This window comes from Pogoniulus pusillus, assembly GCF_015220805.1.
Source record: "Pogoniulus pusillus isolate bPogPus1 chromosome W unlocalized genomic scaffold, bPogPus1.pri SUPER_W_unloc_2, whole genome shotgun sequence".
Classification (NCBI taxonomy): Eukaryota; Metazoa; Chordata; class Aves; order Piciformes; family Lybiidae; genus Pogoniulus; species Pogoniulus pusillus.
In genome coordinates this window covers 419409-432574 of record NW_026974536.1, presented here as the reverse complement: position 1 = coordinate 432574, position 13166 = coordinate 419409, and the positions used below count along the sequence as shown (strand labels likewise).

General features: G+C 45.5%; 1 protein-coding gene across 1 annotated transcript in view; it reads right to left on the bottom strand.

The window, feature by feature from the left end:
* LOC135173800 (ras GTPase-activating protein 1-like) overlaps nt 1-13166 on the bottom strand; it is a 253143-nt gene that overhangs the window by 17609 nt on the left and 222368 nt on the right. The window contains 1 exon segment of the mRNA XM_064140961.1: nt 6687-6807. Coding sequence (XP_063997031.1) covers nt 6687-6807 — 121 coding nt within the window.

Here is a 13166-nt window from a genome sequence, read left to right as displayed (position 1 = left end):
ATGATTTGCTTAAGAAGCACAAAGTTTGGGACTGGACTCCACGACATTCAGAGAGCCTGAGAGTTCTTAAAGATGAGCAGAATGCATATCAGAAATTGGGGCCCTTGCACCCACAAGATGCCCTAAGGGCTGAATGGGGTTTTTCTGAGCATGCCTCGTACTGTGGAATATTCCAGAGGGGACCCAGTGGTCCTAGTAGAGCTCTTTTATTTTCCTCAACAGCATTCAAAGAGACCGAGACACGGTACTCAGAATGGGAAAAGGGACTCCTTTCCCTAACTCAGGCTGTTAAAGAGGCATAGAAGCTTCGCACTACACAAGACATTGTAGTGCAAGGCCCATTTCTGCTATTGAAATCGATGCTTAAAGGATCTCCTCCACTAGAAGGAATTGCCCAAAAAGCCACTGTAAGAAAATGGTACGCCTACCTAGAGGGAATCTCACAGCTTTTGCCGCTGAGAGAGGGACCTACAAAGGTATCCAAATTACAGCAGCCCATCAACCCTGATAGAGCACTGCTTGGTCAGCCATATAAACCTTCTCCTATTCAGGTGGCCCCAGAAATGACCGCAGACTCGGATAAGTCAGGAGTGTGGTTCACAGATGCATCCTGTCGGAGAGTGGGGTGCAAGTGGCGTTACAAAGCCGCAGCTTTGGAGATTGTTACAGGCCAAACCATCACTGAAGAGGATGATGGCAGTGCACAGGTAGGGGAACTGCGTGCTCTCATGCTGGCAGCAGAGCATGGAGCAACAACCATTTACACTGATTCCTACTCTACATTCAAAGGCGCCACTGAGTGGATTTGCCAGTGGGAAGCGAATCAGTGGAAGGTTTCAAATGTGGAAGTTTGGAGGGCTGATGACTGGAAAAGGCTATTAGAGATAGGCCGATCCAGATTCCTTAAAGTTCGTTGGGTTAAAGGGCATTCCAAGCAGCAAACTCCAGCTGCAGCCTGGAATGATCAGGCAGATTACCTGGCGAAAATAAACATGCTCAATAATGAGAAAGATGATTGGTGGAGATTAGCTGAATGGCTACATATTAAAAGAGGCCATACAGGAAAGGCAGACCTCTACTAAGAATGTAGATCCAGAGGATGGCCAATTTCTGTGACTACCTGTGAGGAAATCATTTCAGCTTGTCCACAGTGCAAAATTAGGCTTAAAGCCAGTCACCCCAACCTAGCACCAGCTCAACACATCAGAGGAGAGAAATTATGGAGCACATGGCAAGTTGACTACGTGGGCCTATTTAAACCCTCACATGGGAAGAGATACATACTGGTGGGGGTGGAAGTGGTCTCAGGATTGGTCATGGCTACAGCCACTAGTGCTGCCACAGGCGCTCAAACTACTGAGGCTTTAAGGCAGTGGTTCAGTGTTCTGCCAATGCCAGAATACATCCAGAGTGATAATGGATCTCACTTTACAGCATCATCTGTACAAGACTGGGCTAAGGGTGAGGGAGTTACATGGGTATTCCATACTCCCTACTATCCTCAACCTAATGGTATTGTAGAAAGGACAAATGCTCTAATTAAGAAGCATGCCATTATATCAAAAGATAACTGGGATAAACGTTTACCACATGCAGTCTTCATTGTGAATAACCGATGGGGTAATTACGGTAGTCCAAAAATCAAAGCATTTTGTCCTAACAAGCCAGTGGAAAATGTCAATCGTCCATCAGATAAATCTCAACACCCTCAACAGTCGTTACACGTGTTACAGGTGGGACAACCAGTAATGGTGAATTTACCCTCGATTGGAGTTGTGCCTATGACCTTATAGAAACCAAATGGGTTGTATGCATGGGAAGCAACTGATGTAAGTGGGAAAACTCATTGCATCAGTGTACGATGGATTCTCCCAGACTTCTGAAATTGCTTTCGCATATAACAGGTTTTCTTACTTTGTAAATATTCAGTGAAGCTGTTGTGTTATTCAGGGGGTGGGTATATGGGTTAAGGTTTAAGATATTATATGTATAATGGTTAAGTATAATCTGTATATTTCGTCTTGTTTTTCGATTTTTGGCCCAATGTGAGCCAGGGGGTGGAGTATGTCATGGAGGGTAGCAAGGTCCTTTGGCAGGCCCCTGTTGTGCATGCTACAGTGTCTCACATTGAAGGCCAAAGCAATTGCAAAACCAAAACAATGTTTCCAGCAGCCGCAGGGCCCCTGAGAATGGTCCTCCCTAGGAAGGATAAAAGGTAAACATTGGCCTTGTTTTGAATTGAGGGGACCTTGGTTCCCATGCCCGCTGGACATCTGTTGGGGGCTGACCCCGGGTGGTCCTGAAGGTTGTTTTGCCTTAGCAATTGTCCAATTGTATAGATTGATTATAATTTTGTACCAATCTGTAGAAATAATGTAAAATCCCCTAAACTACATTTCGTAACACCTTCCCGACAGGAGACAAAAACTAAATGAGGCGGTGGCTGCATCAGGCCTCTGTCATCACTTTGTAAATATCTGCCAATGGTCGGACAACGACGAGCCCTTTATCTTAATCCCGACTGGACACAGTAGAACGGCTGTAAAATTCCTAATTCACACAGGTGCTCAAATTAGTGTTTTAAACTTAGAATTGGCAAAGAGCCTGGGGATATAGGCAGGACTGTTACTGAGGAGGGTGAAGGCAGTGCACAAGTGGGTGAACTGCAGGCCCTCATGTTAGCTGTAGAAAATGGTGCCAAAGCCATCTACACAGACTCCTATGCCACATTTAAGGGAGCTATGGAGTGGATTTGCCAATGGGAGGCAAATCAATGGGAGAATGGCAGCACCAAGGTCTGGAGAGCTGGAGATTGGCAGAGACTGCTGGAGATAGGCTGATCAAGACCCATCAAGGTGGGATGGGTCGAAGGGCACTCTAAGAAGGAAACCCCTGCTGCAAAATGGAATCAGCAGGCTGACTACCTGGCACGTATCCATGTAGTAAGCAGTGGGGAAAAGGATTGGGAGAGATTAGCTGAATGGTTGCACCTTAAAAGGGGACATTCAGGCAAAGCTGATCTCTACTATGAGTGCAGGTCTCGGGGGTGGGCAGTCTCCCTCTCAACATGTGAGACCATTGTTTCAGCCTGTCCACAATGCCAGATAAGGCTGAAGGGCAACCACCCAAACTGTGATAGTTTGAAGCAAGCTAGAATGTTTTGGTGAAAAGAACTAGATAATGGGCTGTGAAAAGGAAAACAATTGTGATGTCAACTTCTCTCATAGTTCCGCTGAGAAGTCTGGGAACAAGAAAGTAAACAATAGATAACATTCTCCATTTTTGTTCTCTCTCTGCTTTGAACTTCAGACCAAGCCACATCTCCTTAACCTCACTGCCACTAACCTTCCTTCTTAACCTCTTGGCTGTCATGGAGAGTAGCAAAAGCTCTCTAAGCTTTTGCTATATTGTGTAGTTTCTAATGCCTCACATTAAAAGCCAGAAGCATCGAAAAACCAAAACAATCTTTCAGTCCCATGGGAAGATTTCTCCCTAGGGTAAGTGAAAGGTAAATACTGGCCATGTTTCCCTTTCACTTGGCCTTGCTTTCCAGACAACAGGGTATTGTTTTGGTTAGTAGAAACGACTATCTTAGGCCTGCCCAGCACCTGCAGGTGGGCTGGCCTGAGGAGTGGTCTTTATATTGTTTAGGTAATGTTGTCCAATTGTATAAGTTGCTTACTGTTTTTTGCCAATGTATGTGAACAACGTAAAAGTGGTCCGAACTAGTGGGCAAGTCCTATTTGAACATTATAAAAATGGTGGACAGGCCAGGATCGGCGGCCCTTCTGGGTTTTTCCAGCCTTTCTGGACCTCACCCTCGTCTTGTCCTTCCTCGGACTTCTAACGACAACAAACTGCTTGCCGATCTAGCCTCGCCTCGGGCGGACACGCCGAGCCGCAGAGGCTGGGAGCCTGCACATACCTGGACCCTCACCGGGAGAAAGGGACTCCCTACCAAGCTACAGACTGTGAGTAGCTGACGAACTGTTAACTCAAACCCCAGAGACTCAAAAGAACTCTCTTTAAACATCATAGACTCTTTAATTTGCCATTCTCTGAAATGTTATTTCGACCTCGATCAAAAGAATTCACAGTGGTGGTGTAGTTTCGGGAAGAGGGAATTCGCGTTTTTGCAATAAATCACTGATAAAATAGTCAACGCCTCGCGTATTTCCCCCATAAACTCTGCCGCGAAACTGCGTTCCACGACAACCTTTATTCCTTTCTCGGGATTTGGGGTAAGGTTGAGAGGGCAAGAGGAGGTGTTGGGGTGGTTTGAGAACCCCTCCTGGGGACTCAGGTTTCTGGGAGGGGAGTTGTGCTTCTGTATTGTTTATCCTTTGTATATTTCTGTATATAACTGTATATACTGTAAATAGCTGCTTGTATATTGTGCTGCTGTAAAATAAATAGCTTCATTTATATTCCCGGAGGCTTTCTGAGTTAGCTGGGGCAATTACAAAAGTGTGGGGGGGGCGGGTAATAGCCCAAACCATCACACAAACCTTGCACCAGCCCAACATATCCACCAGGACAAAAGTCTCTGGAACACCTGGCAGGTGGATTATGTGGGGCCCCTCAAGCCATCACGTGGTAAAACGTACATACTGGTTGGCGTAGAAGTGGTCTCTGGTCTAACCATGGCCACTGCCACCAGTGCAGCCTCGGGAGCTCAAATCATTGAGACGCTCAAACACTGGTTCGGCATCTTGCCAATGCCTGAGTGCATCCAGAGCGACAATGGATTGCACTTCACTGCAACCTCAGTGCAAGACTGGGCACGTAGTGAAGGTGTGAAATGGGTGTTTCATACCCCATATTACCCCCAGGCAAATGGCATTGTAGAGAGGGCAAATGGCCTGATAAAAAGACATGCAAATGTGTCTAAAGGTGGCTGGGACTCGCGTTTGGCCCAAGCAGTCTTAACAGTCAATAATCATTGGGGAAGCTATGGAAGCCCCAAGATTAAGGCCTTCTGCCCAGCTGAGCCAGTAGTGGACAGTGACCTTGTGCCAGGGGGAATTAAAGATAAATCCCTGTCCCAGATGCAAGTGGGCCGACCTGTGCTCATCAGACTACCCTCTATAGGGGTGGTGCCAATGACACTGGGTAAACCCAGAGGCTTATATGCCTGGGAAACCCTAGATGCAAATGGGAAAGGTCACCGGATCAGTGCACGGTGGATTGTCCCCAATTATTAATTGTCAAGCCCGGCCTTTACAGGCCAAGGCAGGTTTTGTTTCCCTACAGGTTAAGGTCAAAGCCAAGGGCCAGTTCCTGACCAGCACCTGGGAAAGGGAGAACCAGCTACACCAGAGATGGAGGCATATCACTGGGGTGGCCAGTGGATGATGGCATCAGGACCCACAGACTGTGACCTCCAGCCATGGACTCAGAGCATCTAAGGCTCTGCCATGAACTTTGTTGCTCTACCAGGAACAGAGCAATTATTCAAACTGACTGTGTAGCTTTATTTAATACTGTTTGGGCTATTGTTAAGCCTTGTTAAGTATTGTTAAATATTGTTGGGGCAATTAATGTGTTGTTATATATTGTTAATGTTGGAAAAGGCTAAGCTATATATATATTAATAGGTTACTAAATTGCAAGGGGGTCACCTACCACTCTCAATTTTCTAGACAAAGATGCTCATTACCACCGGGGTGGGATTGTCCTGGAGTCCTGTATACCCCTAAATTCCTCTCCCTCCGTGGCTTGAAATGGGAGAGGGAAAGCTGCCTGGTTCCCTCCCCCCTCACCTGCCCTGCAGGCGTGAAGGGGGAGAGCAAAGGGTCCTGCCCGCACGAGGGGTTCCCCGTGCAGTACCCGCGCTGGAATCGGGCTGGGATTGGCTGTGCGCTTTCGTGCCTAAGGAAGTGGTAACTTTGCTCTTTGTCTAGAGAGGGTATAAATATTGGGGGCTTCCTGCCTTTGGGGGTTCCCGCCTTGGAGTTCGTTCCTGCCTGAGAGTTCTCCCCCCCCCTCTCACCTGGCCTGGATACAGAAAGAGCTTCAAGGACTGCTTCACCCATTGACACCCTTTGTAAGCCTAATGACCCTTAACGATCCACCTGCAGCTGCTGAAAGGGAACGAGAGGGACAAGCCGCGCGATGGCGTCAGCCTGATCGTGAGTTATTTTGGCTCAGCTTTATTAGTTAGAAAACTGCTATTAATTAATAGCTAAAGCCTTTTCCAACTTCTGGCTTCCAAAATAGTCAGATTATCGATGACATCCCTGTAGATATTCTCGAGGCTACTGAATCTGGTAATTAAAACTAAATTAATTTCTGTATATATAGTTTTGGGGGCGGGTTTTTGGGAAAATAAAACAACTCTATTTTTGTATAAAAATTCCTGACTCGGCCACATTAATTCCCTGCCTCCATAACAAACGTACTTAATTTCATTAGTCATAAAATTATATTTGGTAAAAGGTGCTTTGGTTTTGTGCCGTTTTCTGATTTTTTTGGCAAGAACTGAAAATCAACATCATTATATTACATGTCATTTTATGTATTATGTTTTTCTATTTATGTACTTCTTAAGGAAAAAGAACCTTTCATATGCTGTACAGGCTTTCTACCATCTTTTGCTCACTTCAATTTTGCCTCCATTTGTACCAGTACTACACAAAATATTCATCCATATCTGCATTTTTTAGAAAAAAAACAAACAAACTTACTTTTTTTCAGAAGATATCCTTTTTTGACAATATTTTTATAAAAAGCTTCCTTTGTTTTGTGACGTATCGTATTGTAGATGTTTTTTCCATCCACTGTATCATTGACCACTTGTTCTTGATGCTGGTAAACAAGGAAGAAAACAACATTTTTAAAATCTCAGAAATCACCATGAAACAATGGCACTATGAATCTACAAGTGAAATTTTATTGAATGTTACCAATTATTTATTATTGTTCTCTCATGTGTCTTAATAAGCTAATATAATTTAATACAATACTTTGCCAGAAATGTGACTGTTTCTTGTAGAATGAATAGGTCAGAATTATGAGTTTAAGTACTGACCAATTTTCACAAAGTAACATCTTTATTATTTTAATACTAAATAGAAAGCAGCATCTTTCACAGTGATCTATGCAAAATTTACGCAAGTCCTTAAAGGTTATTTGGCTTCTAACTGTCATCTACCAAAGCTTTTGGGACTAAATTAAAGACAAACCAACAAGAATTATGCATATCACAACTGAAGCTGAATGATTAATACACAGAGTTGCACAATCTCTCACTAATCTTATTAACACTCATTGTGGGATTAATGTAACAGTGGTCAGTCAGTGGACCAGCTGCAACACAAGCCCTTGGCCAAACTATCTGAGTCAGAGTGGACCTGAACATTGTGCAAGAGGAAAGAATGAGAATTTGCATATCAGAAGAAGCAAGGAGACAGGTCCTTTGCTACCTGATGAATAGGCCAAGGCTGTCCTTCTTATCTGATGAATATGCTAACTGTTGCTCCACGGGAAGCAGATGTGGCAGACAAGAATTTAGATTGGAAGAAGAGACGGTTTTGCATGTGATAAAATGACTATTCAATATGTAAAAATGTTAAGCCTTCTGATACCTACTGACAAAGTATATAAGTCCCGTATGTTGCCTAAAAAAGTCAGAACTTAGCTTGCATCAAGCTGTCTCCCCGTCCCTTCGTCGCAGCAACTCATGCCCTGAGTGTTATTTTAATAAAAATTGTAGGAGAAAGTAAAAATAAGAAATAGAAAAAGGATAAATTTACATGGAAAAGTAAGATCAGAAGTAAATACCAAGCTGAAATGGCAAAAAACCAAGCAAGTTTGACCTTATTGAGTCAGCTGATCAGCAAAAGTTCTTTAGCCGTAAGAAAACATGAGAAGACTATCAAGCAGTGAGAACAGTATTGAGATGAAGTGATATATATACTATCTCCACATTAAGTGCTCTACTTTTCTCCCTCCCTATACATGCATCTTTAAGATTTATGCTTTTGGCCAACACATCAAAGGCAAGATTTCCATATTAGGACTTACAGGACTTGAAAATGGAAGCAATACTGAAATTTAAATGATGTACAAAACAGATTCAGTGAAATGTGCTTTAAAGTAAATTTCAAATTAGAAACAGGAAGACTGAAACAAATAATAAGCAAGATTTCTAAAATTCTTTTTCTTCAGAAATAGACCATGGCAATATGTGGGAGAACACACAACCAAATGTAATTACACCACTAACAACTTAAAAAAAGACAACAAAAACACCAAAGGAAAGTCACAGTTATATCTGAATAACGTAAAATAATTTGATAAAGTCTCACTTGGAAAATTAGTCAACTCAAAGACAGTTATTGATACAAGAACAATAAGTGGATATACAAAGTTTCTAAATGAAGATGATTGCTATGATTAAAAAAGAATTATGGAGAACAAGGAAAGTTAATAGGTGAAGCTTTTCAAGGATCAGTCTCAGAATTCAAGTTTCAACTGTATTAAAGAGCGGGAATTAATGGCAGCAGTCAGCTGGGAAGGATTGATGACAAGCCAATCATCAATAAAGGAATGACTATAAGAATAATAAGGCATAAGTCTAGTAATACAACATAGGGAGGCACTTCAACAAAACCTACACCTTGGACTTTAGGAGGGCAAACTTCAATTTGCTCAAGGAACTTATTTCCAATGTCCCCTGGGCAGCAGTCCTCGAGAACAAAGGGGTCCAGGATGGTTGGACCTACTTTAAACAGGAGCTCTTGAAGGCACAGGAACTGGCAGTTCCCACGTGCCGAAAGATGAGCCGCAGGGGGAGGCGACCAGCCTGGATGAGCAAAGAGGTCCTGAAGGAAGTGGGGGAGAAAAAGAGGGTGTATCGCCTCTGGAAGGAGGGGAAGGCTTCTCCTGATGTGTTTAAGGAGGTAGCCAGACTATGTAGGAGAAAAATTAGAGAGGCTAAGGCTCAGCTAGAACTTAGGCTGGCCACTTCCGTGAAAGATAACAAAAAACACTTTTATAAATTTATCAATGCTAAAAGGAAGGGCAAGAAGAGCCTCCACTCCTTACTGGACCAGGAGGGGAACACTATAACTGATGATGAAGCAAAGGCAGAGGTCCTGAATGCCTTCTTCGCCTCAGTTTTCAACAGTAAGGAGGGAGGAGTTCAGGGCAAGTGGCCTCTTGAACTGGGGGATGGGGTCAGGGAGCGGTGTGTTACCCTGGAAATTCATGAAGAATTAGTTCAGGACCTGCTGTGTCATCTGGACACCCACAAGTCCATGGGACCAGATGGGATCCATCCCAGGGTGCTGAGAGAGCTGGCAGCTGAGCTGGCCAAGCCACTCTCCATCATTTTCCAGCAGTCCTGGCTCACCAGTGAGGTCCCAGGAGACTGGAAAATGGCCAACGTGGTCCCCATCCACAAAAAGGGTCGGATGGAGGAACCTGGGAACTACAGACCCGTCAGCCTGACCTCAGTGCCAGGGAAACTGATGGAGCAGGTTCTCTTGGGGCCAATAACTGCGCACCTGAGGGATGGCAAAGATCTCAGGTCCAGCCAGCATGGGTTTAGGAAGGGCAGATCCTGCCTTTCTAACCTGATCTCCTTCTATGATCAGGTGACCCGCTTGGTGGATGTGGGGAGGCCTGTGGATGTGGTCTATCTGGACTTCAGCAAGGCCTTTGACACTGTCCCCCACAGCAAACTGCTGGCTAAGCTGTCAGCCCATGGCTTGGATGGTAACACTCTGTGCTGGGTTAGGAACTGGCTGGAGGGCCGGACCCAGAGAGTGGTGGTGAATGGTGCCACATCCAGCTGGCGGCCAGTCACTAGTGGTGTCCCTCAGGGATCTGTGCTGGGCCCCATCCTCTTTAACATCTTCATAGATGATCTGGATGAGGGCATGGAGTCAGTCATCAGCAAGTTTGCAGATGACACTAAGCTGGGGGCAGATGTGACTGAGTTGGAGGGCAGAAGGGCTCTGCAGCGGGACCTTGACCGCCTGCACAGATGGGCAGAGGCCAATGGGATGGCATTCAATAGCTCGAAGTGCAGGGTGCTGCACTTTGGCCACAACAACCCCATGCAGAGATACAGGCTGGGGTCGGAGTGGCTGGAGATCAGCCAGACAGAGAGGGATCTGGGGGTACTGATTGATACCCACCTGAACATGAGCCAGCAGTGTGCCCAGGTGGCCAAGAGAGCCAGTGGCATCCTGGCCTGCATCAGGAATGGTGTGGTCAGCAGGAGCAGGGAGGTCATTCTGCCCCTGTACTCTGCACTGGTCAGACCACACCTCGAGTACTGTGTTCAGTTCTGGGCCCCCCAGTTTAGGAAGGACACTGAGATGCTCGAGCGTGTCCAGAGAAGGGCGACGAGGCTGGTGAGAGGCCTCGAGCACAAGCCCTGTGAGGAGAGGCTGAGGGAGCTGGGGTTGTTTAGCCTGGAGAAGAGGAGGCTCAGGGGTGACCTTATTGCTGTCTACAACTACCTGAAGGGTGGTTGTGGCCAGGGGGAGGTTGCTCTCTTCTCTCAGGTGGCCAGCTCCAGAACAAGAGGACACAGCCTCAGGCTGCGCCAGGGGAAATTTCGGCTCGAGGTGAGGAGAAAGTTCTTCACTGAGAGAGTCATTGGGCACTGGAATGGGCTGCCTGGGGGGGTGGTGGAGTCGTCGTCCCTGGGGCAGTTCAAGGCAAGGTTGGATGTGGCACTTGGTGCCATGGTCTAGCCTTGGGCACTGTGGTAAAGGGTTGGACTTGATGATCTGTGAGGTCTCTTCCAACCTTGGTGATACTGTGATACTGTGATACTGTAAAACTTGCACTTGTTGATACTTACCAATAGAAAACAATATAACACAATGTGACTATGATAACAATGCAGATAATATTCTAGAATATGTCTGGTTAAGTGCTCTGACAGACAAAAATAATTATTAATGACATGGTGTTCAGAGATGTTCTGGTTAATTACATTCAAGAAACACAAACTCACAATGGAATCAATAGTAGAAAGACAAATAAAAGTTTGTTAGGAAGAGACAGAGTGGCCAGGAAGAAAGGGACCTCGGGGTTCTGGCAGATAGTAGGCTGAACATGAGCCAGCAGTGTGCCCAGGTGGCCAAGAGAGCCAATGGCATCCCGGCCTGTATGAGGAACAGTGTGGCCAGTAGGACAAGGGAGGTTATTCTTCCCCTGTACTCAGCACTGGTCAGGCCACACCGTGAGTACTGTGTCCAGTTCTGGGCTCCTCAATTCAAGAGGGATGTTGAGATACTAGAACATGTTCAGAGAAGGGCAGCGAAGCTGGTGAGAGGCCTGGAACACAAGCCCTATGAGGAGAGGCTGAGGGAGCTGGGGTTGTTTAGCCTGGAGTAGAGAAGACTCAGCAGTTGTGCCAGGGGAGGTATAGGCTGGATGTTAGGAGGAAGTTCTTCACACAGGTGGTGGAGTCACCATCCCTGGAGGTGTTCAAGAAAAGACTGGATGAGGCACTTAGTGCCATGGTCTAGTTGATTGGATAGGGCTGGGTGATAAGTTGGACTGGATGATCTTGGAGGTCAGCATGGCAGAAAAGACAAGCACCCCAAACTCAGAAACCAGAAGCAACTGGAGCAGGAAGCCTCTCATGTTACAGTCTGAACTGTATCAAGCCCCATGATACTTTGTTCTAGCCAGCACGTTCATTTTGAAGCTGGCGTGACACATCAGCGGATTCAACTTAACCCCTGACAGTCTGCTATAGGGAAGATCCTTCAGCCCCTGATCATCTTTGTGGCCTTCCTCTAGACCTATTTATGCACATTCATTTCTTTCTTATTTTAGGGCCCCCAAAGCTGGACACCACTCCAGATGGGGGTCTCATGAGAGTGAAGTAGAGGGGGAGAATTGTCTCCCTTGTCCTGCTGCCCACACTTCTTTTGATGCAGCCTAGGATACTATTTGCTTTCTGGACTGTGAGTACGTATTACCTCTGTCTCTCCTTACAGGCAGTCTGTATTAGTGCCACAGCTTGTATTTGAAGTTGATATTTGAGAATATGCAGCTGGAGGGGAAAAAATGTCACTGTGCCACACGTAATACTGCTGTAGCACTGGGAAACAAGCTTACTGTGGCAAGACATAGACTTGACACCCTCTTTCTGGGGTTCAGCTGAGAGAGAATAGCCAGCTGAATTAGCTAATGAGTATTCAATACCATGCAGATGTCATGCCAGCTTCAAAATGAAAGTGCTGTCTGGAATAAACTATCATAGGGATTGAAGTTCAGATTGTAAATTGGGAGGCTTCCAGTTCTGGTTGCTGCTTTCAATTTCTGGGTAGGGACGGTGTTGTGGGTTGGATTTGCACACCAACAAATTGGAAATTTACCCCCTAGAGGAAATTTACCACACTTACTCAGAATTTTGGAAGTGAAATTAAATTATGTTTACAAAAGTGGACTAAAAGTAAAAGTATGAAAAGCAATAAACGTGTATAAGGTATATTTATACATGTATAAGGTATATCTTCCTGGAGAAGAGGAGGCTCAGGGGTGACCTCATTGTTGCCTACAACTACCTGAGGGGAGGTTGTAGCCAGGTGGGGGGTGGCCTCTCCTGCCAGGCAACCACCGGTAGAACAAGGGGACACAGTCTCAAGTTGTGCCAGGGGAAGTATAGGCTGGATGTTAGGAGGAAGTTCTTCACAGAGGGAGTGATTTGCTATTGGAATGGGTTGCCCAGGGAGGTGGTGGAATCACCATCCCTGGGGATGTTAAAGAAAAGACTGGCTGAGGCACTTGGTGCCATGGTCTAGTTGACTGGATAGGGCTGGGTGTTAGGTTGGACTGGATGATCTTGGAGGCCTTTTCCAACCTGGCTGATTCTATGATTTAGTATGTTGCCTGTAATGAGTTGACTAAAGGAGACTACAAGAAACCCCCTTGTATTAATAAAATAGATCTAACAATGGAGTAACTATTTAAGTTGGAACTTCAAGTCAAATTTCTAGTCATTGTGCTGGTTTGAAGAAGGGTAGAATGTTTTGGTGAGAAGAACTAGATCATAGGCTGTGAAAGGAAAACAATGGTGATGTCTACTTCCCTCAGAGTCTTGCTGAAGAAGAAAGGAAAACATTAGATAACACTCTCGTCATTTTGTCTCACTCTGCCTTGGGCTTCTGACTGAGCTGCATCTCCCTAACCTC